At 53.6% G+C, this 22,891-nt stretch overlaps 1 protein-coding gene across 3 annotated transcripts; it reads left to right on the top strand.

The window, feature by feature from the left end:
- The first annotated feature begins 1,087 nt into the window (after positions 1-1,087).
- On the top strand, positions 1,088-22,598 carry RAB3IL1 (RAB3A interacting protein like 1). 3 transcript variants are annotated; one of them, XM_068148134.1, is made up of 12 exons: positions 3,179-3,285; positions 8,423-8,657; positions 9,140-9,235; positions 10,750-10,827; positions 11,857-12,072; positions 13,068-13,187; positions 14,370-14,498; positions 14,599-14,711; positions 15,490-15,513; positions 17,686-17,785; positions 19,540-19,606; positions 20,010-22,598. In XM_068148134.1, the coding sequence occupies exons 1-12, from the start codon at positions 3,275-3,277 to the stop codon at positions 20,090-20,092; spliced, it is 1,272 nt and encodes a 423-aa protein (XP_068004235.1). In that variant the 5' UTR covers positions 3,179-3,274; the 3' UTR covers positions 20,093-22,598. The 3 variants fall into 3 exon arrangements, with proteins under 3 accessions (XP_068004234.1, XP_068004236.1, XP_068004235.1); XM_068148133.1 differs by lacking the exons at positions 3,179-3,285; positions 13,068-13,187 and adding an exon at positions 1,088-1,547; XM_068148135.1 differs by lacking the exons at positions 3,179-3,285; positions 13,068-13,187; positions 15,490-15,513 and adding an exon at positions 1,088-1,547.
- Positions 22,599-22,891: the final 293 nt, after the last annotated feature.

Below are 22,891 nucleotides of genomic sequence, written 5' to 3'. Positions count from 1 at the left end.
GTCTCTGGTGGGTCATGGTTTAGTGGCCTCAGTGGTGTTGGCTTGATGGTTGGACCTGATGATCTTTAGAGGTCTTTTACAACCTTACTGGGTCTCTGATTCAATGATTCCCCTGGGTTCAAGCTGAGCCCTTCCTTCCAAGGCTGCTGCTGAGCGTGAGGTTGCTCTCTGCCAGTTGCCTACAGCTGAGCACCTGCAGTAGGAGCAGCAATGTCTCTGCTGAGTCTCTGCTCAGTGTTAGCCTTTTTCAGTCTTCTCTTTTCAGCCACTCGCTCTGGCACAGGGGCTGCACTGTGCTGGGTGATCAAGCTCCATGAAACCAGAGCTTTTAGAGTCAGGGATCCCAGAGGAGCCTTGCTGAAGCCCTTCCAGCCAGTTGAGCAAACACACTGCACAGCTGGCGGAGGCAGGCGAGGAGGGGCAGGCGTGTGGGTGGACGGAGCCTGGAGCTTTAGGACATTTGTTTTCATTCCCATTTTCATGGCAATAACATCCGGGCTGGGTTTGCTGGGGCAGGGCTACAGTCCTGCTTTCCAAGCTCCAAGATAATCCTTGTTCCTCCTTCCCTTCCCAGCCTGGCTCTGGGCTTTTTTGTTTGTTTGTTTTCCCTCCACCTTTTCTTTTACTGCAGTAGGATCTGAATCTGTGAGCAGATGAGGCAGCCCAGAGGAGGCTTGAGACTTCTCCCATGATTAGGAAGCATGCATGCTGGGCAGCATGTCCTAGCTGAGAGCTAGGTTGAGAGCAAGGTTGGCCTTGCACCTTGTTTGAACCAAACTCCAGGGTGTGTGTGTCCTGCTTTTCAATTTTGGTCCATTCAGAGGAAGACAAGGCCATTCTGGGAGAGAACATGAAGGTGGCTGCGTGAGAGGAGATCAATGGGGGATGGTGTGGAGGGGTTTCAGAAGTGACAGGGGTCTCCTTGGGGTGCTGGAGGAGGTGTTCAGGCTGAAGAACTCCAATGGGGCTCCACAAATGTATCCTTCCATGCAACTCTGACCTTGCAAGTGGTTGGGTTTCAGTATCTCCAGCACATCCTCTCTTAATGCTCCCTGTCTGCATTATCACTTCTCCTTCTTCCTGCCTTTGTTGGATCCTGGAAGTTCTACTTTTCTAATCTGAGGACCCTCTGTCCCTGCCAGCCAGGCCTTGGGAGTTAATAATTACAAAAACTAATTACTTCTGGTGCTGCTTTGCAAAGCTGAAGATCTTTCCCCTCCTCCCAAAAGCTCCTTGAAGATAACAAAGGTTACAGCCACCTCGGACACTTTGTTCTGAGACTGCAGAGCATGGAGTGGTGGATCCTGGCCATGAGATAGGGCAGGGCTGTAGATGACATGGACACCCACAAGAAGCTGGGACAGGGAATTGCTCCATGTGTAGTAGCTACAACAGCACTCTGCAATGGATATGAGGATCATCATGTCGAATGAACCTGCCTTTGGTGGTGTGTCTGGCAGTGAGGAAGAGGATGGGGCAGCTGCCCCTGAGTACAAGGCCTTGGAGCAGACACCTCTGCCTGGAGGAAAGCCCAGGAGAATGACAAGGTAGGATGCTGTGGGAAACATGGGGCAACCAATATGGAAACCACACTCTGAGGCTGACCTGTGATGGCAGGGGCAGGTTTTGGTCCAGTGGAGGCACTGTCACCATGAATCCAGAGGTGGGACTGGGGGTAACAGCAGGAGGGGTTTGCCCTTTTTGTTCCCAGCAGGAGACATGACCCCAGGGACAGGGACAATGTGCTGTGCACTCCTTGGAGCACTCGGTGGGCAGGCGAGAAGCCCACGGTGATGCAACTGGCAATTGACTGCCCATAAGTAACGCCCCAGGGAGAGGGTGAACTTTCTAGACCTCCTCTTGATTTCAGTGGGATGTGGAGTGGATCACTCCTTTCCAGATGCCCCAGGAATCACCTGGGGCTGACCCTTGTTGCCTCTTTGTGCTAGGAGAGAAGAGCAACCAGGAAAAAAAGCTTTCAGGATGAGTATGCCCTGGGCAAAGGCGCTCCTCCATGCACAGGCAGCCACATGACTGCTCTCATCTGCAGGGAGAGCCACCCTGCTCCCTCAGCCAGTGGAAGGATGAGCTAAAAACTGGACCTTGGCATCCAAAGGTCAAAGCTCAGTAACAACAGAAGGGACTCATCTCATTCATAGAAGGGTAAAATACTGAGTTTAAAGACCCTGGTGGAGGAGTCCCACTGACCCTCACCACTAACAAGCCCAGGCCTTTCTGCATGAGGAGACTAGCAGAATCACAGAACTGGTTTGATTGGAAAAGACCTTTAAGATGATGGAGTCCAACCATTAACACAACACTGTCAGGTCACCACTAAACCATGTCCCTCACCACCACATCTCTATGACTTTGAAACCCCTCCAGAGATGGAGACTCCACCACTACCCTGAGCAGGCTCTTCTAGGTCTTGACAACCCTTTGTGGGGAGAAATTGTTCCTCAGTTTCCTGTTCCTGGGGCAACTTCAGGCTGTCCTGTCACTTGTTCCTTGGGAGAAGAGACCAACCCCTGCCTGGCTCCAGCCTCCTTTGCAGGGAGTTGCAGAGAGCCAGATGCTCTCCCTTCAGCCTCCTTTGCTCCAGGCTCAACACCCCCAGCTCCCTCAGCTGCTCCTCCCCAGCCCTCTTCTCCAGACCCTTCCCCAGCTTGGTTGCCCTGCTCTGGACCTGCTCCAGCTCCTCAATGTCCTTCTTGGAGTGAGAGGTCCAAAACGGACCCCATGATTCCATCTGTGGCCTCAGCAGTGCCCAGCCCAGGGGACAATCCCTGCCCTGCTCCTGCTGGCCACACTCTTGCTGATCCAGGCCAGGCTGCTGGTGGTCTTCATGGCCACCTGGGCACCCCCTGGCTCATCTCCAGCTGCTGTCACCAACCCCCCTAGGTCCTTCTGCACTGGGCAGTTTCCAGCCGCTCTGCCCCCAGCCTGGAGCCTTCATGGGGTGCTTGTGACCCAAGCGCAGGTCCCAGCCCCTTGGCCGCACTCCCGGACCCAGCCTGGCCGGACCCCCTTGCGGACCCTCAGCTGCTCAACGCTCCCAGCCCGCTCCGGCAGGGGGCGGGAGTGCGCAGGAGCCGCGCTGGCATCACGTGGTGTGTCCCCCTCCTCGCTCCCCCTCGTCCCCAGCAGGCAGCGGGAGCGCGCCTTCAGCCGGGGCCGCGCGCCGGGCACGGCTCCGGACATGGGGTTGGCGGCGGCGGGCGCGCCTGCCCCGTGAGCAGCGGCAGCGGCGGCAGCGGCGGCAGCGGGACCCAGTATGCGGCGGGGGTAGGTCCGGGAGCTGGGCAGCTGTGTGCGGCGGGGGGAGGCGGCCGGGCTCAGGGCCGTGCGGTGTCAGCAGCGCCGAGCCGGGGGCCAGGCCGGGCTGCCCCCGGGCTGGGCTTACCCCCGCGGCTGGGCGGCTCTGCGGGCTGGGACGCGGCTGTCTGGCGGGCGGCAGCCGGGCTGTTTCCCCGTGGGTTTGCAGGGGGGTTGGCTGCTCGCTGTGAACACCTTGTGTCCTTGCAGCCCGGACCCCGCTGGGCGCAGGGCGCTGCAGGTCTGCCTGGGGCAGTTGTGTGGAAGCGGAGGCAGGGCACAGAGCGGGCAGGGACCGCGGCCGGCAGCCGTGCTCAGCCCCGAGGACACCGCGGACGATTCCTGGCTGCCGGGGGAGACCAAGGCACACGAATCGCTGTCATAGAGCTCTGCTGTGGTGTTTAGTCAGAGTTCAGCCTGGAGAAAAGGAGGCTGAGGGGAGACCTTCTGGCTCTCTCCAGCTCCCTGCAAGGAGGCTGGAGCCAGGTGGGGGTTGTTGGTCTCTTCTCCCAAGCAGCAAGTGGCAGCACAAGAGGAAACGACCTCACGTTTCCCTAGGGGAGGCTTAGGTTGGGCATGAGGAAACTTCTTCACTCGAAGGCTGGAGCAGGCTTTCCATCCCTGGAGGCGTTTGAAAGACCCAGCAATGTGGTGCCGAGGGACGTGGTTCAGCGATGACCTGGCAGTGCTGGATTCATGGTTCGACTCAGTGATCCTAAGGGTCTGTTCCAAGCAAAACAATTCCGTGATCCTCTGTGCTTTGCCAAGCTTTCCCGAGCTCCTCTCGGGGTACTGAGCGGGCTGCGGACCGGCGCTGCGCCGCAGCAGTGCAGACCAGCAGCAGCCAGGCTTCTGTCCTGATCCAGATGGACAAGTCAGCTCCTCTCCACGTGCGCTTAACCTGGAGAGCCCCCCGGGCTGCTGGTATGGGAAATAACCCTGTCAGGGATCAGCGCTGCAGGAAACATGTGGGGCCCGCTGGAAGAAAAGTGCAGACCCTGCACATTTTTTTGCTTTTTCTACAGAATCCAACTTTAGAAGGGGTTGTGGGGTGCTGGGTCTGGTTTTGTTGAAGTTTGCATTTCTTGTGTTGGTGTGGGACCTTTAGGGTGTGATCTATCTTACCAAGGAAGGCAGCCACCAGTCAGAGCAGTGCTAGTGAGAGAGGACAAGTGGCCAGGGTGGTCCCTGAGGGGCTGTGTTTCAAAGCCCCGGTGTACCCTGGACACTGAGGTTTGGCTGGGCAGCAGCCAGCCCAGCCAAGGAAATCCACTATTCCCTTGTAAAAGATGGGATGATTTTCCAGGATAGGCTTTGAAGTACTTTGACATTCTGGAGTGTGAGTGAGACTGTTTCATTCCTCCTTGTCCTTCAGTTTTCTTCCACAGCCTGTGGAAATACACTGGAGTAACTGCTTTTGGTTTGCCTTTCTTTTTTTACTAACTGCCTGGATTTCAATCTCTCATTTCTGTTTTTTTCCACTGTGCTCTGATTTTTTTTTCCTTCTGATCACAGAAGCAGGAGGTGCTCTGACTGGCTGGGGCCCTTTTGGTGTGTTTCTACTCCTGCAGTAGAACCCAGAGGGATGTGTTCTCTGCAGCTCACCCTGTCTAATCGTGGAAGTCCACAGCAGAGAGGGGCTTCCACTGAGAAATGCTTTCAGTGTTGAACACACCTCTCTGTGCTTCCCCTGCTCTATGGCAGAGAGCCTCCCCTGATCTCTGGGATGAATTGGTCTCATACATCCCCACCATCTGTAATGGATTTAATTCCTTCCTTTGAGTCATTCTCTTCCCTCCTCCCTCCTCTTCCTTACTGTTGGAGACCTCCTCATCCCATTAGAGATGTCACTGTTTGGGTAAGCAATCCCTGTTAGCTAATCTTGACCTTTCTAAACCATTTTGGTTGACCTTTTCCTTCCTCAAGGGCTGGAACACCTCTGCTGTGGGGATAGGCTGAGAGAGCTGGGGTTGTTCAGCCTAGAGAAGAGAAGGCTCCAGGGAGACCTTAGGGCTGCATTCCAATACTGGGAGGGATCCTACAGGAGGGCTGCAGAGGGACTTTCCATAAGGGTGACTAGAGACAGGACAAGGGGGAGTGGTTGGAAGCTGAGGCAGAGCAGGGTTAGACTGGATCTAAGGAAGCAGTTCTTCAGTACAAGGGTGGTGAGACTGTGGAATAGGCTGCTCAGGGAGGTTGTGGTTACCTCCTCCCTGGGGGGGTTCAGGGCCAGGTTGGATGAGGCCTTGAGCAGCCGAGTCCAGTTGAGAGGCATCCCTGCCTCTGGTGGGGGGGTTGGAGTAGATGCCCCTTAAGGTCCCTTCCAATCCAAGCCATTCTGTGATTTCTTTTGTTCTCTTCTCTGCAGTTCTGCTGTCCCCCTGATTTGCCAAAGATGCCAAGAGAGCAGCCTAACTGGCCAGAGCAGGCACTGTGCACCATGAAGTTCCCACTTGTGTGCTCTCTCACACCTGTAGACTGTAGGTGCCTACCCAGTCTGGGAGTTCCCATTGGCCCTGGCTGGCTCAGTCAACCATACCCCTCCATGGCTGTGCATACTGCTTTTTATCAAGCAATCCCAGCATGCTGAATAGCTGGAGATGAGTTAGCTTAGCTTGGAGGAGCTATCTTGACTCCTTTTTTTTAACTCTGGCCAAAACTCATTGTGTTTTCTTGCCCTTTCCCCCCCCACACCCTTGTATGTTGTTTTGCACACTTCCAAATTTAGCAGTTTCACCAGGATGAGCCTCTCCTCTTAGATCTTCCCAGGGAGCCTTCAGTAAAAAACATGAAGTTAATGGGTCACTAATTCAGTTCTGTCCTTTCCTACCTCCTCAGCACAGCTCTGACCATCTTTCTGGTGCTTTTGCTCAACAGATGGCTCAGCAAAATCTGTTACTGCCTGCCCCCCACCCCCCAGTTCTGTAGTCATGTTGGCATGGTGTGGCAGCCCTTTGCCTTCCAAGGTTTCAGAGAGTTTTCCACTTGTGATTTCCTGTGGCTGCTTCATCTTTCCCTCTTGGGAGGTGGCTGTGGCCACCTGTTGCTCATAGACAGCTTTAAGGGGCAGGAAGGGGGCAGTTTGAGTAGGAAATGTGGTAGCACCATGGGTGGCACAACTTAGGAGAAAAAAGGCCTGTCAGTAGTTGGGCTTCATGGTTTGAGTGCTTTGAGTGAGATGTGGGAGAACAAAACTGTGTTGAGCTGCACATGGCTGAGGAGATGAGCCCAGTCTGGGCTTTGCTGTGTTGTGTGGGGCTGGAGTGAAGGGGAAGAGTTCCCTGGCTGGAATACAGGAGGAAGGGCAAATTCAGGAGAGGAAAATACAGGTATTGGGAAAAGAGAAGAAGAGGAAATGATCCTAACCAAAAGAAGGTGAGGCTCTAGCTGTGCTGGAGTGCCTGCTGTGGCCTCTCTCTGTCTCACCTGGAGGTGTCATCTTCATCAGTGGCCCCAGATTTCTTCAGAACACAACTTCAGTGAGGATGGCTGAGGAGGCTTTGGGCCAGGGAGGAGCTCAGGAGGGTTTTGGCCAAGGAGGAGATGAGAGGAGGGTTTGGGTCAAGCTGAAGCTCAGGACAGTTGTGGCTTCATTTTGGGCTGCTCCCTCCAAAGCTGCTGCCTGGGGTGGGCAGGGCAGGTGACTTTCTGCACCTTGCCTCTGCTGCCACTTGGCAGGTGACTCCTCTTTGGTCTTCCAAGTGTTCAGAAAAGGCTTGGATGTGGGCCTTGGAGCCATGGTTTAGTTGTCAGGAGGTGTTGGGTGAGAGGTTGGACTTGATGACCTCTGAGGTCTTTTCCAACCTCACTGATTCTATGATTCTATTCCTAACTTCTCTGCAGGAGAAGGTAGTGAGCAAGAAGGAGTCTGCAGGAGGAGGGCTTGGTGCTGTGCATGGATGAGGAGAGCACCCCAGCTCAGCTGAGGCTGGTGAGCCAGAGATAACTGGCAGCAGGTTAATCTGCAGTGCAGATCTGTGTGTCCTGCTGGGTGGCTGGACATGATAGAAGCCTGTGTCTGCAAGCCTTGGTCATGCTCCCACTGGCTTCAAGTGGCAAGTGAAGCACATGAGGACAGTTCAGTGTGTGAAGAAGGGGTGATGCCTGTGCTCTAGCAACACTGAGACTGTGGTGCCCTTTCTGCACCACTGAAGCCTGCCTTTTCCTACTCAAGCAGCTGCACAGCCTCCTAAATTCCTCAGCCTCTTCCATGGTCTGTGTTAGTCTGTTGACAAAGCCCTGCTGAGCACTGGAGAACAGTGGCCTGGTTCACTCCTCCTGTTTCCTCTTTCTAGTTCATGGAATCCCAGTTTGGAAGGGACCTAAAGAGTCATCTGGTCCAACCTTTCCTGGCAGAAGCACAATCAGCACTGCTGCTTGCCAGGCACTGAAACTCAACATGGGACTTCAGCTGAGCTCAGTGGAAATACACTGGTTTATATAGCTCTGTGGAGGACCAGTGGGATAAAATAGATCCTTCCCCTCTGAAGCAGGAATTGGGGGAGAAGAAGGCTGGGTTTGTACTGGGGTGGGGATTAGGGTCTGTGTGTTACTAGAAAACAGGAGAGCTGGTCTCACTTTTCCTGGCCATGGCCAGTGTCTCTGCACTTTGGTCTACTGGATGCATACTGGAGTCCTGAGCAGCCCAGCTGCATCCTGTTCTCTCTGAAAGCAGGTGAGAACAGGACTGCAGGAGCACCTATCCTTAGTTCTCCTCTATACTGAGTCAATAGTATCTGGGCCATGCTGGTTGAGGTAAAAGGTAAAAAGCCCCATGAGGCTGGACATCACAGGCTGATTCTTACAGCTCCCAGGACAGAAGTGGAGATTTCCCCCAAAGTCTTTATCGCAGACCAGAATTTCCTCCTCTTTTGCTGGTCTGGCAGAAGGGTGAAGCACTTCAATAGGGAGGCAGTGCCTGTGTGCAGGGTGAAGGATCTGGTGCTGCTGGGCACCGGGCTGAGCCAATCCTGCCCTCTTCATACACTGTCACCCTCCCTGTTTCCCTTCAGTGCCTGTGGGAGGCTGGAGGTGGATGTGCTTGGAGCGCTAGAAGGAGGCTGTGGGTTGCCCCCATGTCAAGTCTCACTGTGCTGGTCCCCCACAGCAAGGCCAGTTTTGAGGAAGACAACCAGAAGCAAGCAGCTGTGGGACGCTGGAAGCCACTGATGCCATCCAACGGCAGCAAGGAGGAGCCAGAGACTGGATGCCAGGATGCTGGAGGTGTGGGTGAGACCCAGTCCACCGAGCAGCTCAACGTGTCGCGTCTGCGCAGCTCTTCGGTGGAGATCCGTGAAAAGGGCTCTGAATTCCTGAAGGAAGAGCTGCACAAAGCACAAAAGGTAAGGCCCAGAGGGTGGGAGGGCTCCTGAGGGTGGCAGCACAGATTTGAGCAGCTAGAAGTGGTGCTGAGGGGATTAGGGTCTGAATGTGGCTGTCCCACAGACTGGAGCAGGAAGAATAGGAGGGAGGTTGAGCTGAGGTGGCCGTGAAGTGTTTTGGGGCAGGACATCACTTCCTGGGTTGACCCAAAGCCTGGAAATTGGTCCTGCAAAGCTGCTGTAGAAAGCAGCTTGAGGCAGGCAGTGATCACTGCTAATGGCAAAGGAGCAATTCCAGCCTGAAAAGCTGCTGCAGTTTGTGGAGTGATGGCTTTGGTGACACGGAGCATGGTACAGAGTTCAGTGGCAGCAGCCTTGGGCTGGGTACCTGTGCTGGGGGGCGGGGGGGGGAAAGGTTCTGATTGACAGGTTGAGGCCAACAGGCATCAGTGCTGCTGGGGCCTGCTGCAAGCTCACATTTGCCTCTCCCATTTCCTCCACAGGAGCTGAAGCTGAAGGACAAAGAATGTGAGAGACTGTCGAAAGTCAGAGAACAGCTGGAGCAGGAACTAGAGGAGTTAACAGCAAGCCTGTTTGAGGTTCCACCCTCTTCCTTTTCCCATCATTTCTTAAGTTAAGCTTACATCCAACTCCTTTAAGACAGGCTTTCCCTGAATTTCCAGCCATCTCCTCCTAGTTTTCCTCCTTTCCCCTGTTGCTTTTTGTCTCTTGGAGAAGCAGAGCTGGGCAGTGCTGCAGGCAGCACCTCAGAGCAGGGGCTTGTACCTGCTTCTGGGGAGCATTTTCATGCACTTCTTTCTCCTCCTAGCAGCTGTGGGGTGGTGTAAAGAGCACAGCAGTTATTTGGTTTTGCTACCAGATGTACAGACCCATGTGGTGGTGCCTGTAAGTGGAGCTAAGCAGCTCCCTGTCACACTTCCATGCCTGCTCTGTGTTCTGGACAGCAGCTGCTGTGTGAGATAGGTAATTCCCTCACTCCCTGGCTTGTGTCAGCCCTTGCATGGGGTGGAACAAGCTGGGTGTCCTCATAGTCTCTGTTCCAGTGAATGCTCAGAAGTTCTGTTGGTTGGTTTTTTGGTAGCTTGGTTGTTGCCAAGCTCTGTCTGGCAAAATCCCTTTTACCAGCAGCTCTAATGTCTAGCCCTGACTAGGCAGTGAGGAAAGCCAGAGCCCACCTGTACCTTTGAAACACAGGCTGGTGCTGAGTGTGAGGGCCAAGAGAGCATCCCCCTCCTGGAGATTTGGCTGCCTGGGCTCAGGGTGAGCTTAGAGATAGTGTAGCTGAGGCCTGTCCCCTTCCTCTGCTGGCTGTGGGCACATTGCTTCCAGACAGTGCTGTGGGGAGGCTCCAGCTGGGACTCACACTGCTCCCTTCTTCTGAGGGAAATGATTTGAGGCCAGGCTCTGCCATTTGGCTCCCACCTGAGCTCCAGCTCCTGCTGCTGCAGCCCTGTCTGGAGCACTGAGGGCTGGCTGCTCCACATGGGAAGTGGGAGCAAAGTGCAACAACAAGTCGAGCAAGAGCAGTGACCTCATCCAAGACATGGAGCAGCAAGCCTGGATCAGGATCTGTGCCTCAGGCAGTGACCAGGGACAGAAGACTGTCCAGTGATCAACCAGCAAGTCTGCAGTGGCAACACAGGGCTGAGGCTCAGTGGGTCTGAGTCAGGGTCAGAGTGACAGGGCTGCTGGACTGGCCACAGCTGTGATGTGGCACAAGTGGTGCTAATGTTAAAGCCTCAGCTTTGAGGCAGTTCTCAAGGGCATGGAGAGGCAGGCCCTTGCCTCTGGCTTTCTTCACAGCAGCTCTTATCAGTGAAAGAGATGACCTTGGACTCAGCCAGCTTAACTCTTCAGTGTAGCCAGCTGCACTCCTAGAACAGGGATGTCCTTCAGGCCCTGGCACCAGGAGCCTTCTCTGGGGAATTGTGGTGGAAGGTTCCTCACAGCTGCCACTACAGCTGTTGGATGTGGTGGTGATGTCTGCACCCTGCTCTCTTGCACAGAGCAAGGTGTGGCAGAGCTTTGGCCTGCCCTGGTGGCTTTATGGGTTGGGGCTGCAGCAGGCAGACTAAAATTCTCTCTGCTCCAGGAAGCACACAAGATGGTGAGAGAAGCCAACACCAAACAGGCAGCCTCAGAGAAACAGCTGAAGGAGGCACGGGGCAAGGTGAGAACATTCTCTGTGACTTTATCTCTTTGCTAGGTTGGTGCTGTCCCTGTCCAACCTGAATGAGAACCTGCAGCTCAGGCTCTCTGAGGTGCTGCACTTGCTCTGTTCCCTCTCCACTGAGTGTGTGGTGGGGAAAGGTGTCTCTGCTGTCTGCTGCTTATCCAGGTCCCCTTTGAGAGGTGGGTGCCAGGGGAAACCCCAGAGAAGTGCTAAGCCCCGGGCATGGTTTGAGCAGGGAGCTGGGGAGTTGGAATTCCCTGACAAGGCTGCACTACAGTGCTGCTCAGCTGGTTTCTTCTTGAGGAAAGAGAAGTTTCTTCTTGGTTATTTTTGTCTAAGAATGTCTGGAGCCAAGCAGGACATTGAGACACTTGAAGGTGTCCAGAGAAGGGCAGCGAGGCTGGGGAGGGGTCTGGAGCACAGCCCTGTGAGGAGAGGCTGAAGGAGCTGGGATTGTTTAGCCTGAAGAAGAGGAGGCTCAGGGGAGACCTTCTTGCTGTATACAACTACCTGAAAGGTTGTTGTAGCCAGGAGGGAGTTGGTCTCTTCTCCCAGGCAACCAGCACCAGGACAAGAGGACACAGCCTCAAGCTGTGCCAGGGGAGGTTTAGGCTTGAGGTGAGGAGAAAGTTCTTCCCAGAGAGAGCTGTTGGCCATTGGAATGTGCTGCCCAGGGAGGTGGTGGAGTCCCCATCCCTGGAGGTGTTCAAGAGGGGATTGGATGTGGCCCTTGGAGCCATGGTTTAGTAGCCATAAGGTCTTAGGTGACAGGTTGGACTTGATGAGCTTTGAGGTCTCTTCCAACCTTGGTGATTCTGTGATGCTCAGACTGAGAGGCAGAGGGATGGGTTCCCAAGTGGCTCCTGTTGAAAACTCTGGGTGATGGTGGGCACTGGGGAGAATGGGGAGAAGGCTTCATGCCTGGGCTTGTAGCTGGATCCCTGTGGCTTTGGTGTGTGTGGGGGTGCACTAAGCCTGAGCTCAGGGAGTGCTGAAGGTGCTGTGACCCTTGCTCTGTCTCCTCAGATCGACATGCTGCAGGCAGAGGTGACGGCTCTGAAGACACTGGTGATCACATCCACACCCTCCTCTCCAAACAGGGAGCTACACCCTCAGCTCCAGAGCCCCTCTAAAGCTGTCTTCAGGAAGGGTCATGGACGAAACAAAAGCACCAGCAGTGCAATGGTCTCGGCTGCCAGCCAGAATGTGACCCCACAGCCAGTCAGTCATGAACACAAAGAGGTGGGTGAGGGCTTGGAGCTGCTGCTCCCACTGTGCTCAGGGAGCTGTGCAGCTTCCAACTTGGGCTTTCTGGAGAGCTCTGGGTTCAGTGCTGGGAGAAGCTGCCTGTGCAGTATCTGGCATGTTCTCCAAATGTGTGCTGAGGCAAGCTCTGGAGGGTTTCTGTTTGTGGAGATTTCCCCTTCTGGGAAACGTGGTGAAGGCTGTGTCAGGCCAGCTGCTAGAGGAAGCAGTTGAGGGATCCCTGGAGGGCATGGACAGTTACCAGTGCTGAGAGTGGATATGTCAGGAGTTGCTGAGCAGAAGCTGGTTGTTCTGCTGTGTGTTGGCAGTTGAGTCCATTGCTGCTCTGGAGTGGTTTGCTGTTGTTGCTTCTCTGCCCAGTTTGGCTTGAACACAAGGGCACCATTGACTTGTCTTTGCCACTCAGTGCTCTTGGGCATGTCACTCTTCTTCCCCTTGTCTGCAGGCCATATAGTTTTAATTCCTTCCTCACTGGAAGGAGCTGGGCAGAGAAACTCTGGCTCTTGCAAGTGACAGGTTTGGACCTGTCCTTTCTTCATGTAGGTAACTTCCACTTGGTGCAGATATCCTGGGGCTTAAAAATCTCAGGGCTCCAGCTTCCAGAGTGACCCAGTCATTTTATTTATCAAAGGTGGGGGTTTGTTCTCCCTCTCTCAGATTCCTTGGTGACCATTGTGGGAGGTGATCAAAGGGGAGCTGGTGCTCTGTGGAAGAGATGTGCCTCCTCTTAAACTGAGCCTAAAAATGGCAGAATTTCTCTTTCCCTGTTGCACCTCAAGCTGAAGTCAAAAGGTGTAGCTTGTGGCCCTGTGATGCCTTGAGCAGCCTGCTTTGTTCCCTGGAAGGAAAGACTTGGGCCTTTCTTTGTGTCTTCTGGTTTGTCTGGTGATTTTTACCTCCCTTTCTTCTTCTTCTTCTTCTTCTCTCTAAACCTTTCCCTTCACTGTCTGTCTCTTCCTCTGCCCTCAAAGTCTGGGTTACCTGCTCTCCTCTCTCTGCTCCTTTGTATCATCCCTGGGAAAGCTGTCCAGCTCACCTATGAACCAGCCTGGCAGGCCTTGGGGGCAGATGCTTCCTCACCCTTGCAGCAGGTAACCTTTCTGGACAGCACTGGGGATGGGTGGGAGCCATCTGCCTCTCTCACTTCCAGCCTTTCAGTTCTAGCTGCCTTTTATGCTCACCTCCATTTGCTTTGATTTTGGGGGTTGGGTTTTCCTCAATTTGTTTTCCCATCTCCTGGCTCTGAAGCTGTCTCCTGGTACCAGGTGGGCAGTCTCCCTAGCACAGAGTGTGCTGGAACCCAGACTTCCTTCAGCTCTCTTCACTTCCATTCTTTGTGTTGCTCAGCAGGGTTTCCTTGGGTTTGGTTGCCCTTCCAGCAGCTGTAACAGGATTTACTCTCCCTTTAAGGAGATGCCCTGTCAGTCAGGTTGGTGGCTCCACTGAGGATCCCTCTGAGGTTTAAATGCCAGGTCCCAGGGAGTCTCCAGGATTTATTTTCAGCCAGACAGGGATGGAGAGAACCTCACTGATGGCTCAGGTGATGAGGAGCAAGCTCTACCATGAGTTGCTTTCTGCTGAGCAGTGATTGTGCTTGTGGGGCCACCTGTGAAAGGAGATAAGCAGACATTACACTGGGGAAAGCTACGCTTGGAGCTCCCTTTAAGACACCATTCCCACACTCAGCTTTCCTCTGCAAGCCTGTGTGGCTGCCCAGTGTTCCCATTACTTCTGCAGCTCCCCAAACACCAGAGGGCTGGGCTTGGTGTGGTCTCTCCAGAGCTGACAATACCCTGTGAGCTCAGCCTGGGGCTCACTGAGTGTAGTCCTGCTGTTCAGCTTTTCCCAGCTGGTCCTTGCCTGCAGCAGTCCTTTCCTTACAGAAGGGTTCTGCCTCCCATCTCCTGGCTGCCACTGCCACTCTGCTTTGCTGTTCAGCTGCTGTCATCATTCCTGCCATGGGCTGTGTGGGCATCTGGTCTGTTTGATGGCTGTGTGGTGGTTTCTTGTCCAGGAAGATGGCTCAGAGAGGTGCCTGCAGCTTTCTGGCAGAGTAAGCCCAGTATGACTGCAGCAGTCTGGCACAGAACTGCTGATGGGAGGGAGATTGAGGATCCTTGGAGCAAGCCAGCTTCCTTCAGACACTTCTGTGATGTCTGAGCCTTTCTAGGTGCCAAAACACATCTTCTGTAGTTCGAAGGTATCTGTTACTATGCAGGTAACCTGCTGTGCTGTCTCTCCTTCTTCCTGCTCCTCCTGGACATGTGCTACAGGTCGACTCCATTTTGTTTGCTGAGTTCCAGGCCTGGAAGGAATCTCCAACTTTGGATAAATCCTGCTCCTTCCTGGACAGAATTTATAGAGAAGATATAGGCCCTTGTCTGGACTTCACAAAGCAGGAGGTGAGTGCTGGGGAAAGGAGGGCAAAAGCCGCTCGGTCCAGCGGCGCCGGAGCTGCTCCGCGCCGGAGGTGACCTTTGCACTGCTTCGTCTCTCTCACAGCTGTCAGAGCTGGTGCGAGTGGCTGTGGAGCAGAACACCCTCACCATCGAGCCAGTGGCTTCCCAGAGCCTGCCTGTGGTGAAGGTGCCAGCAGAAGAGTGTGGTGGCCCAAAGTAAGGAACCCTCTTTCTGCTCTCTTGGTGTTTTTGTAGCATCTAGTGGCGTTTGGGCAGGCCTTGCTCAGGCGGCTGAGTGGAACAGCTCAGAGGTGTTCTGCTGTAGCTCAGCTGCTGTGCTGTAGCTGACTCCTTTTGGGGGATCCTCTGGTGATGTGGCAGTGCCCTTGACCTGGGAGAAGGGGTTTTGGTTTCCACTTTGAGGTAGCAACTTGTTTAATGTCCTCTGAGGCAGCATTTGTCCACACTCTAGGGTGAAGGGATTAAGTCAAAGCTGCATTATCTCCTGGTCTTGCATCAGGTGGGGTTTGAGCACACCTTGTAAGCCTGACTTTGCTGGTGCAGTGTGTGGCTTTGAGCCTAGGTCAAAGAGCTCTTGCTGTGTATCATCTTCCCCACCTGATGCTGTCACATTGCCATCAGAATTAGAACTGTGGCTGCTGCAGGGCTTGTGGGACTGTATCTGGTGTGACAGACAGCTTGAGATTGCCTCAAAGAAGAGCAGGGCCACAGCATTCCAGATGGAGAGAGGGGATTCCATTCAGCTGTGGAATTTTAAGTTCAGTCAGGGCCCTCTCTCTTTGTTCTTCCTCCCAGCAGAGCAAAGGTGTGCCTCTAACAGCAAATGCTGCTCACAGGCAGCTTTCTTCTGCCTGTTCTGTCCTCTCTGGGGCAGATTGTTCCACGAGCCTGTGTCAGGCCTGGTCCAAGAACAACCCATCCTGTGTTTATCTCTGTCTGTTTCCTTTTGATTCTTGTTTCTGTTTCTCCACAGTGGGTTCCGGTCACAGATTGTAACGTAAGTGAAGGATTTGTTTTGAAGCCAGTGATCAAAGATCTCTAATCCATTAACAAGTTACTAACTTAGTGCAATGTAGCAGCTTTGAGGCTGGAGCTGAACTCAGCTAACTTTTGGGTTTTTAACCCTGTTTCATTGCCACCCAGACAGGGAGGCAAGGCCAGTTGATTGGCCATGAAGGATCCCAAAGGAATTTGGTCCCCTCTGATTTCTACCTGTAAACCCTGATTGATTGATTGATTTAATGTGGCAACTTTTTGGACATATGGTGGGACCAGAAAGGAGAAAGCTGGGGGCCCCTGCCCAAAGCTGGGGGCCCCTGCCCAAGCTGGGGGCCCCTGCCCAAGCTGGGACCTACCAGTCCTACTTGTCTGTACCCTACACACCTCAGTGCCACAATCTGAGGAGTCTAGACAGGGCAGGGAGTGAGTTGGCCACTCTGACATTACCTACACAGCATCAGAGCAAAATGCTGGCCAGGAGGTGCTGGGCACAACTGATTCTTCATGCTGGTGTGCCCAGCAGAGTGCCCTGGGGGGTGTGGAGTGTCCAAATGCTGTGGTTTAGGTTATTTCTAGCTACAGTTGTGGTAGCTGAGGTTAGACCAAGGGGCACTGACCAAGCCAAGAGTCACCAACAGGAGTCTTTTGGGTGGTTTGTTTCCCCCATTCTGCTGCCATGCTCAAATTTGGGACCTCTTGAAGGTGTCTTGCTTGCAAGAGTATTGGTCATCCTGCACCTTCTGAGACTTTAATCTTCTTAGGTTGTCTTCATGCTTGGTTGATAATTCCTTCTCATTGCATCTAACACTTACAGCCCCTGCCTCCTCTCACAGCTAATGCTCCTCCACAGCTAACAGCCTTGGCAGCAGTGGAGAGCAAGCACAGAGACATGCTCAGCAGCTCTCCAAGGCAGCTGCCTCCTGTGTGTTGCCATCTTCCATGGCCCACAGGGCAATGTTTTTTGCTGTCCCTCTTCCCCCCACGCAGGCACTGAGTCTCTGGGGAGCGTGGTCACTACACAGCAGGAGATTCTGCTTCACAGCTTCCCTGGTGCTGAAGGAAGGGCAGCTGTCTGCTCCTGGGAGCCACTTGTCTTGCAAATAACAGAAGGAAGTGGCAAGGAAATAGAGACATGCTGCACCTTTGCTGGTTTTGATGTCTTTTGGTGGTCTACCTGGGAGCTGAGTTATCATCAAAAGACTTTTCTTGGCTTGACCTGAGGCCAAGCTTGCATGTCTGCATCAGGGTTCTTAGGAGCTGCAAACCTTACCCAAAGCCTACTGAACTCATAGAATGCTTTGAGTTGGAAGGAACCTTTAGGGGTTATCTAATCCAAGCCCACTGCAGTCAGCAGGGAGCAGCCCCAGCTAGAGCAGGTTGCTCAGAGCCCCAACCAACCTGACCTGCAGTGGTGCCCAGGGCTGGGGCAGCTCCCAGCTCTCTGGGCAGCCTGGGCCAGGGTCTCACCACCCTCAGTGTGAAACATTTCTCCCTTCTCCATGTATCCAGTCTAAATCTCTCTCTTAGTTTCAAACCACCACCCCTTGTCCTGTCATAAGCCCCAAGTCACTCTGTGTGGCTTCAACTCGAGTAGCTTCAAATTGGGCCCAAATTAATTGTGAGGAGCCTGGCATAAAACCTGCAGTGTGGCTTGTTTTGAGTTCTTGGCATGAGCCAGTTCTGCTCAAATGCTGGATTTGCCTGGTTTGAGCCTGGATTTGGTCCCCAGCCAGCATGTTTGCATCCCCCTGGGAAAGCTGATCCCCCTGAGCAGAATTCCCTCAGCAAAAGCCTTGCCTGGGATGTGGAGGAGATGTGCAGAGAGCAGCTGACGTTTGTCAGACTCTGCTGCAGCCCCAGCTCTTTCATATGTTCTGTGGTTTTGTCTTGGGGCTGTCTGCCAGGACAAGGGTACAGCCCTGGCTGGCTGGGGTGTGGAATAATTCCTGGTTCCAGGTATTTAGCCTAAGGGCACCCAGGCTTGCCGACTATGGAGTCCTCCAAGGAGCAAAAGGTTCCTAACAACCAAGGGTTTTCCTTCTTCATGCTGAACTGACACAGCATCTGGCTTCTGAGCTCCCACCTGGGGGTGGTCTTGAGGTAGCTGAGGTGCTGCTCTCTGCCATGCCACTGAGTTGTTGAAGCTGAAGTGTTTTCTCCTTGCCTGCAGGAAATGTGCTCTGAGTGACCTTCCCAGGACCTGCAAGCACCGCATCATGCTGGGGGACTCTGGGAATTACTACTACATTTCACCATCCTGCAGGGCCAGGGTGAGTCTTCCACCTTCCCAGGGTGCTTTGATCCTCCAGAACTGTTCTGAACCCCGAGATGGAGGAGCCCTTGGCTCAGCCCTCAAGCTGTCAGGGCCTGAGGTTGTTCCTGAGGTGGGGGTGGCTCTTGGTTGATAGTTGGGGGTGCGGGTCTCCAGCCTTGCCTCCTGCCCTGGCGCTCTGCCTTCTGTTCCTTCAGCCAGCCTGTCTTCAGTGTGTTTGCTTCCCATGGCTTGCTTCAGGACAGGGCTTTGATTGTTTTGCTCTGTTATTATTTTTTAATTCTCCTTTGTAAAACACAGTCATTTTCTGCTCCTTAAATGCTGGCTCTTGTTACTGGCTCCAGAGCAGCGACTCGAATGGTTACAAGAACAAGCTGCCCTTTCTTTGGAGGGGAGGGAGAAGGTGAATGATTTTGTTAGTGTTGCTGTTGAGGCTCAGATAGAGAAGTTTATTCTTTCCTGAGTTGCTTACCAAAAGAGCTGACCCTGCAATCTCTGAGGCCAAAAGTTGGGTTTGTGCAGGGACTCTTTTTTTGTCACTGGCAGCGAATCTCTCTGGTGTGCCAGGAGCACCCGGAGCCCCCTCCCTCACGTTTGCTGAACAGACCTTTAGCTCCAAGGGTTTCCTGGGAAAGAAGATGATGGACTTTGCTACCACATTCAATAGGGATCAATTCTGATCTCAGATCTGCTGCAGATTGGAGTTCCTGCTCTGTGTTGGAGGTTTGGGCTCGAGGTGAGGAGAAGTTTCTTCACCGAGAGTCGTTCACCATTGGGATGTGCTGCCCAGGGAGGTGGTGGAGTCACCGTCCCTGGAGGGGCTCAAGAGGGGATTGGATGTGGCACTTGGTGCCATGGTCTAGTCATGAGGTCTGTGGTGATAGGTTGGACTTGGTGGTCTTTGAGGTCTCTTCCAGCCTTGGTGATACTGTGATACTGTGTGCCTCATGGGCAGTGCAGGATCTTGAGATGGGATTGCAGATGCCCAGGAGTTGGATGACCCTTTTGTTTTTAACCAACTTTCTTCCTACCTCTTTCCATCTGGTGGTGCATGACAGTGTTTCTCAGGTGCTGAACACCAAGAGCTGCCCTGCTGGGTGCTGTGCAAGCCCCTTGACAGGCCAGGCAGTTCATAGAATCATAGAATCAATAAGGTTGGAAAAGACCTCAAAGATCATCAGGTCCAACCTGTCACCCAACACCTCAGGACTACTAAACCATAGCACCAAGTGCCACTTCCAATCCCCTCTTGAACACCTTCAGGGATGGGGACTCCCACCTCCCTGGGCAGCACATTCCAGTGGCCAACAGCTCTCTCTGGGAAGAACTTTCTCCTTACATCAAGCCCAAAGTTTCCTTGGTGCAGCTTGAGACTGTGTCCTCTTGTTCTGGTGCTGGTTGCTTGAGAGAAGAGACCAACTCCCTCCAGGTTACAACCTCCCTTCAGGTAGTTGTAGAAGCATTAAGGTCTCCCCTGAGCCTCTTCTTCTCCAGGCTAAACAACCCCAGCTCCCTCAGCCTCTCTTCACAGGGCTGTGCTCCAGACCCCTCCCCAGCCTTGTTGCCCTTCTCTGGACACATTTAAGAGTCTCAATGTCCTTCTTAAACTGAGGGGCCCAGAACTGGACACAGGACTCAAGGTGTGGCCTAACCAGTGCTGAGTACAGGGGCACAATGACCTCCCTGCTCCTGCTGACCACACTATTCCTGATGCAGGCCAGGAGCTGACTCCTGTCTCTCTCTCTCCCTCAGATCACTGCGGTGTGCAACTTTTTCACTTACATTCGCTACATCCAGCAAGGCTTGGTGAGGCAGGATGGTAAGAGGGGCTGGTACCTGGCTGAGGTGGGGCTGCTCTCTGTGGGGCAAGAAGGGAGGAATTAAGAGGTCCTGTGGCAGGACTGGAGCCAGTTTGGGCTACTCTGAACGCCCTGTGTCTTTGAGAAACAATTACATGACACCAGAGCATGAGCAGGAGGAACAGATACTCCCATTCCTTGCTCATCAGCTTGTTGGGTCCTTTGCCCTGGGATGGAACTGGTAAGAGGTGACCTGATAGAGGTGCTGGATGAACAGCAGAAGGCTGTTTCCCTCACTGTGGGGATGAGCCTGCACTGAGAGCACAGCATGACGTGAGGTGGTGTCCCCAGCTCTGCCTTGCTGACTGGTTTCTGCTTGGTTTCTCCCTCCCTTCCCTTCCCCACACCCATTCTGCCTTGCAGTGGAGCTGATGTACTGGGAGGTGATGAGGCTCCGGAGGGAGATGTCTGTGGCCAAGCTTGGGTTTTATCCCAGTGAGATGTGAGCAGAGGCCTGAGCCTGGAAGGAAACTGCACCTGTGTGAAGGGCTTGTCAAATGCCAGCCAGAGGAAGCAGTGCCTCTCCTGCAGTGGGCCTTTCTCCTTTCCCACCCTCCCTCTGCCTGAAGCTAAGCAAGGAGCAAGAAGCACAAGTTCCACCTTCAGCTGTCCAACTTCTCCAACTGTGACTGGGAAGCAGCTGCCAAGCTCCCCCCTCAGAGCTGGGCTGGCCCTGGCTGCTCTGGGGTGGCTGCCTACAGACTGTCCTCTATGGAGTCCCCTGTCTATCCCTGTCCCCTGTTTATCCCTGGGTTTTAAACTTCTCTTTTTATATGCAGTCTACTTTGGCATAGTCTGAGGCCAACCCTGTGCAAGGCAGGAGTCCTGGACCTTCTCTTTGTCTTTCAGGACAGATGCTGGCTGTCTGTCCATCTGTTCCACTCACTCTTTTGGGGTGGAGGGTGCTGTGCCCAACTGCACATGTAGGTCCTGCTGACCACTTCCTCCCTGAACAACCCTGTCAGTGCCAGCAGCATGCAATAATCTGATGGAGAGCCATGAACAGCCTCATCTAAGCACTTCCTTGCTCCTTTTAAAGGAGCCTGCAAGAGAAGCTCTCTGCCAGCTGAGTCACAAAGAGGGGTTTGTTTCTGGTTTCAGCTTGCAGTTTGGTGCTGGGTAATTCAGGCTGAGGGAATGGCCAGAGCTGGTGCACCTGGGGCCTTCAGCAGAGGAAGGAGAGCAGGGGATTTGCATCACTCACAGGTTGGCTGCAGTCTGCAGGGTGCTTTCTCCTGGTCTAGAGAATCTGCTGCAGTTGTCACAGGTAGATGTGAGCCTTGACAGGTGGTGCCCTGTGACAATCCTTGGTGCACAGATTCCCTGTGGTGCTCTTGGATAGAAAGCTCACCCCCAGACAGCTGCCTTTGAGCTGCTCCTGCTCTCAGGGTAGCTTTGGGCAGTGTTGTTCCCTCTGTTTAAATAGATACCATGGTCCCAGGCTGGGTTGTTTGTCTCCAGAAGGAGCATGCCCAGACCAGGCAGTCTTGAGAGCCTGGGATTTCCTCTCCTTTATTATGCAACCATGGCCACTGGGGAAACCCAGCTTCTCCTGCTCTACCATCTCCAGTGAGGAGATCTGAGATGTCTTTGTGTGCACCTGAGGGTTGTGGCTGTGGTTCCTGTACACCTCCAAATGTTCTGGGAAGGATGTCACTAAAGCTAAAGCTTTTGAGCTCAGGCCCAGCCTTGCCTGCACAGAAGTGTGCTAAAGCCATGACAGTGTTTTGTAGCCAGTTTAGCCTTTTCCTCAGTGGCTCTGGAATCAGCTCAGCCATCACCCACCCTGGAGGTTTCATCTCATGTGGTATTTCTGCACTCCTGACTGCCCTGTCACCCTCACCCCTCTGCCATCATCAGAACTCCCATCTCAGCAAGTTGGTGCCCAGAACCAGGTCACCATCCCCAGCTCTGTTAAGTTTCATCCTCTCCTGGGAGATCCTACAGTAGGAGCTCTGTCTTCAGTGGAAGAAAATTAACTGAGCAGTTGTGCTTTTGTCCAGGGCAGGAAAGAATAGGCAGGAAAGGGAAAAAGGTTTTGATTTGGAGCTTAATACCAGGACAACTTCACAGCAGCTCTGAAAAATCTCTCTGTGGAAGAGCCCCAGGAGCCCAAGCTTTCCTGTCTCTCAGCATGCCCACAGTGTGCTCCTGAGCTGCTCCTCAGGGTTCTCCTCACAGCAATATGGGATTGTTTGCCAAGGGTTAGTAGCTACATCATCCTCAGAGCTGGGAGAACACATTCCTGGCAATACACACGAGCTTTGAATCCCCCTCCTCAGCTCAGAAAGGGCTGACCCCCAAGTCCAAGTTGTTGACACCCCACTTTTGCCTGTGCTTCCCCCAGCTGAGCAGCCCACCTCGTGCTGCTCACCCTGAGCTGGGTGTGTGGATGTGCCTCCTCCTCACCAGAGGAATAGGTTTCAAAGGTGGAGTAAAATCCTGGGGGAAAATAATCCATCTCTGGGTAAGAGTCTGGCTGGGTCTTGAGCTAGTGCTAAACCCTGCTTCTCTTTTGGTGGTGCCTGCAGCAATTTAATATCAGTTTTTCAAGGGGGGAAAGCAGGAAGGTCTTGCCCCAGCTGCAGATTTCAGCTCAGATGAATTCTGTCCTTGGCAGTCTCTCCTTTGGGGCTGTTCCCCTGACCTCTCCCCGTCGCCCTGCGCCGTTAGCTGCTACCTTGCACAACCAGCAGGGCTGCTTTGCAGCACTGGCCATGAGATGCTCTCTCGGTGTAGGAGACCTTTTGGCTTGTGGGGTGGGGTTTTTACTCCCCAGTGTCACTTTGTAAAGCACTTTGTGATGAAAGGAGTTGGAGCAATGCCTTGTAGCAGGTTGTCTTCCATTTGAAACAGAAGGACTTTCACATGAGTATGAAGTCACTCCGTTAGCAGCAGGATGGTTGCACCCTGCTCTGTAATAAAGGATAATAAACAGGTGGTCTTCACCTCTTCAAAGCTCTGCCTGCTCTTCTAGGCTTGGGTGGGTTGAGGGGGACCTCTTCAAAGGTCTGGTTGCAGTTCTAGGCTTGGGTTGGTTGGGAGGTACATCTTCAAAGGTCTGGTTGCAGTTCTAGGCTTGGGTTGGTTGGGAGGTACATATTCAAAGGTCTGGTTGCAGTTCTAGGCTTGGGTGGGTTGAGTGGGACCTCTTTGAAGCTCTTGTTGCAGTTATAGGGTTGGGCTGGTTGGGAGGTACATCTCCAAAGGCCTGGTTGCAGTTCCAGAGTTGGGCTCTTTGGGAT

The sequence above is a fragment of the Melanerpes formicivorus genome, unplaced genomic scaffold (genome assembly GCF_026170545.1).
Source record: "Melanerpes formicivorus ecotype bairdi unplaced genomic scaffold, bMelFor1.0.p_v2 SCAF_16, whole genome shotgun sequence".
Lineage (NCBI taxonomy): Eukaryota > Metazoa > Chordata > Aves > Piciformes > Picidae > Melanerpes > Melanerpes formicivorus.
Note: the sequence above shows the minus strand (reverse complement) of the source record. Positions and strands in the feature narration are given on the sequence as shown.

Bases quoted from the DNA above. Each gene is read 5' to 3' on its own strand.
- RAB3IL1 (XM_068148133.1), top strand. From the start codon at position 1,405: ATGGATATGAGGATCATCATGTCGAATGAACCTGCCTTTGGTGGTGTG. The intron at 14,712-15,489 runs GTAAGGAACCCT...GTTTCTCCACAG, and splicing joins GAAGAGTGTGGTGGCCCAAA to TGGGTTCCGGTCACAGATTG. The intron at 19,607-20,009 runs GTAAGAGGGGCT...TCTGCCTTGCAG, and splicing joins AGGCTTGGTGAGGCAGGATG to TGGAGCTGATGTACTGGGAG.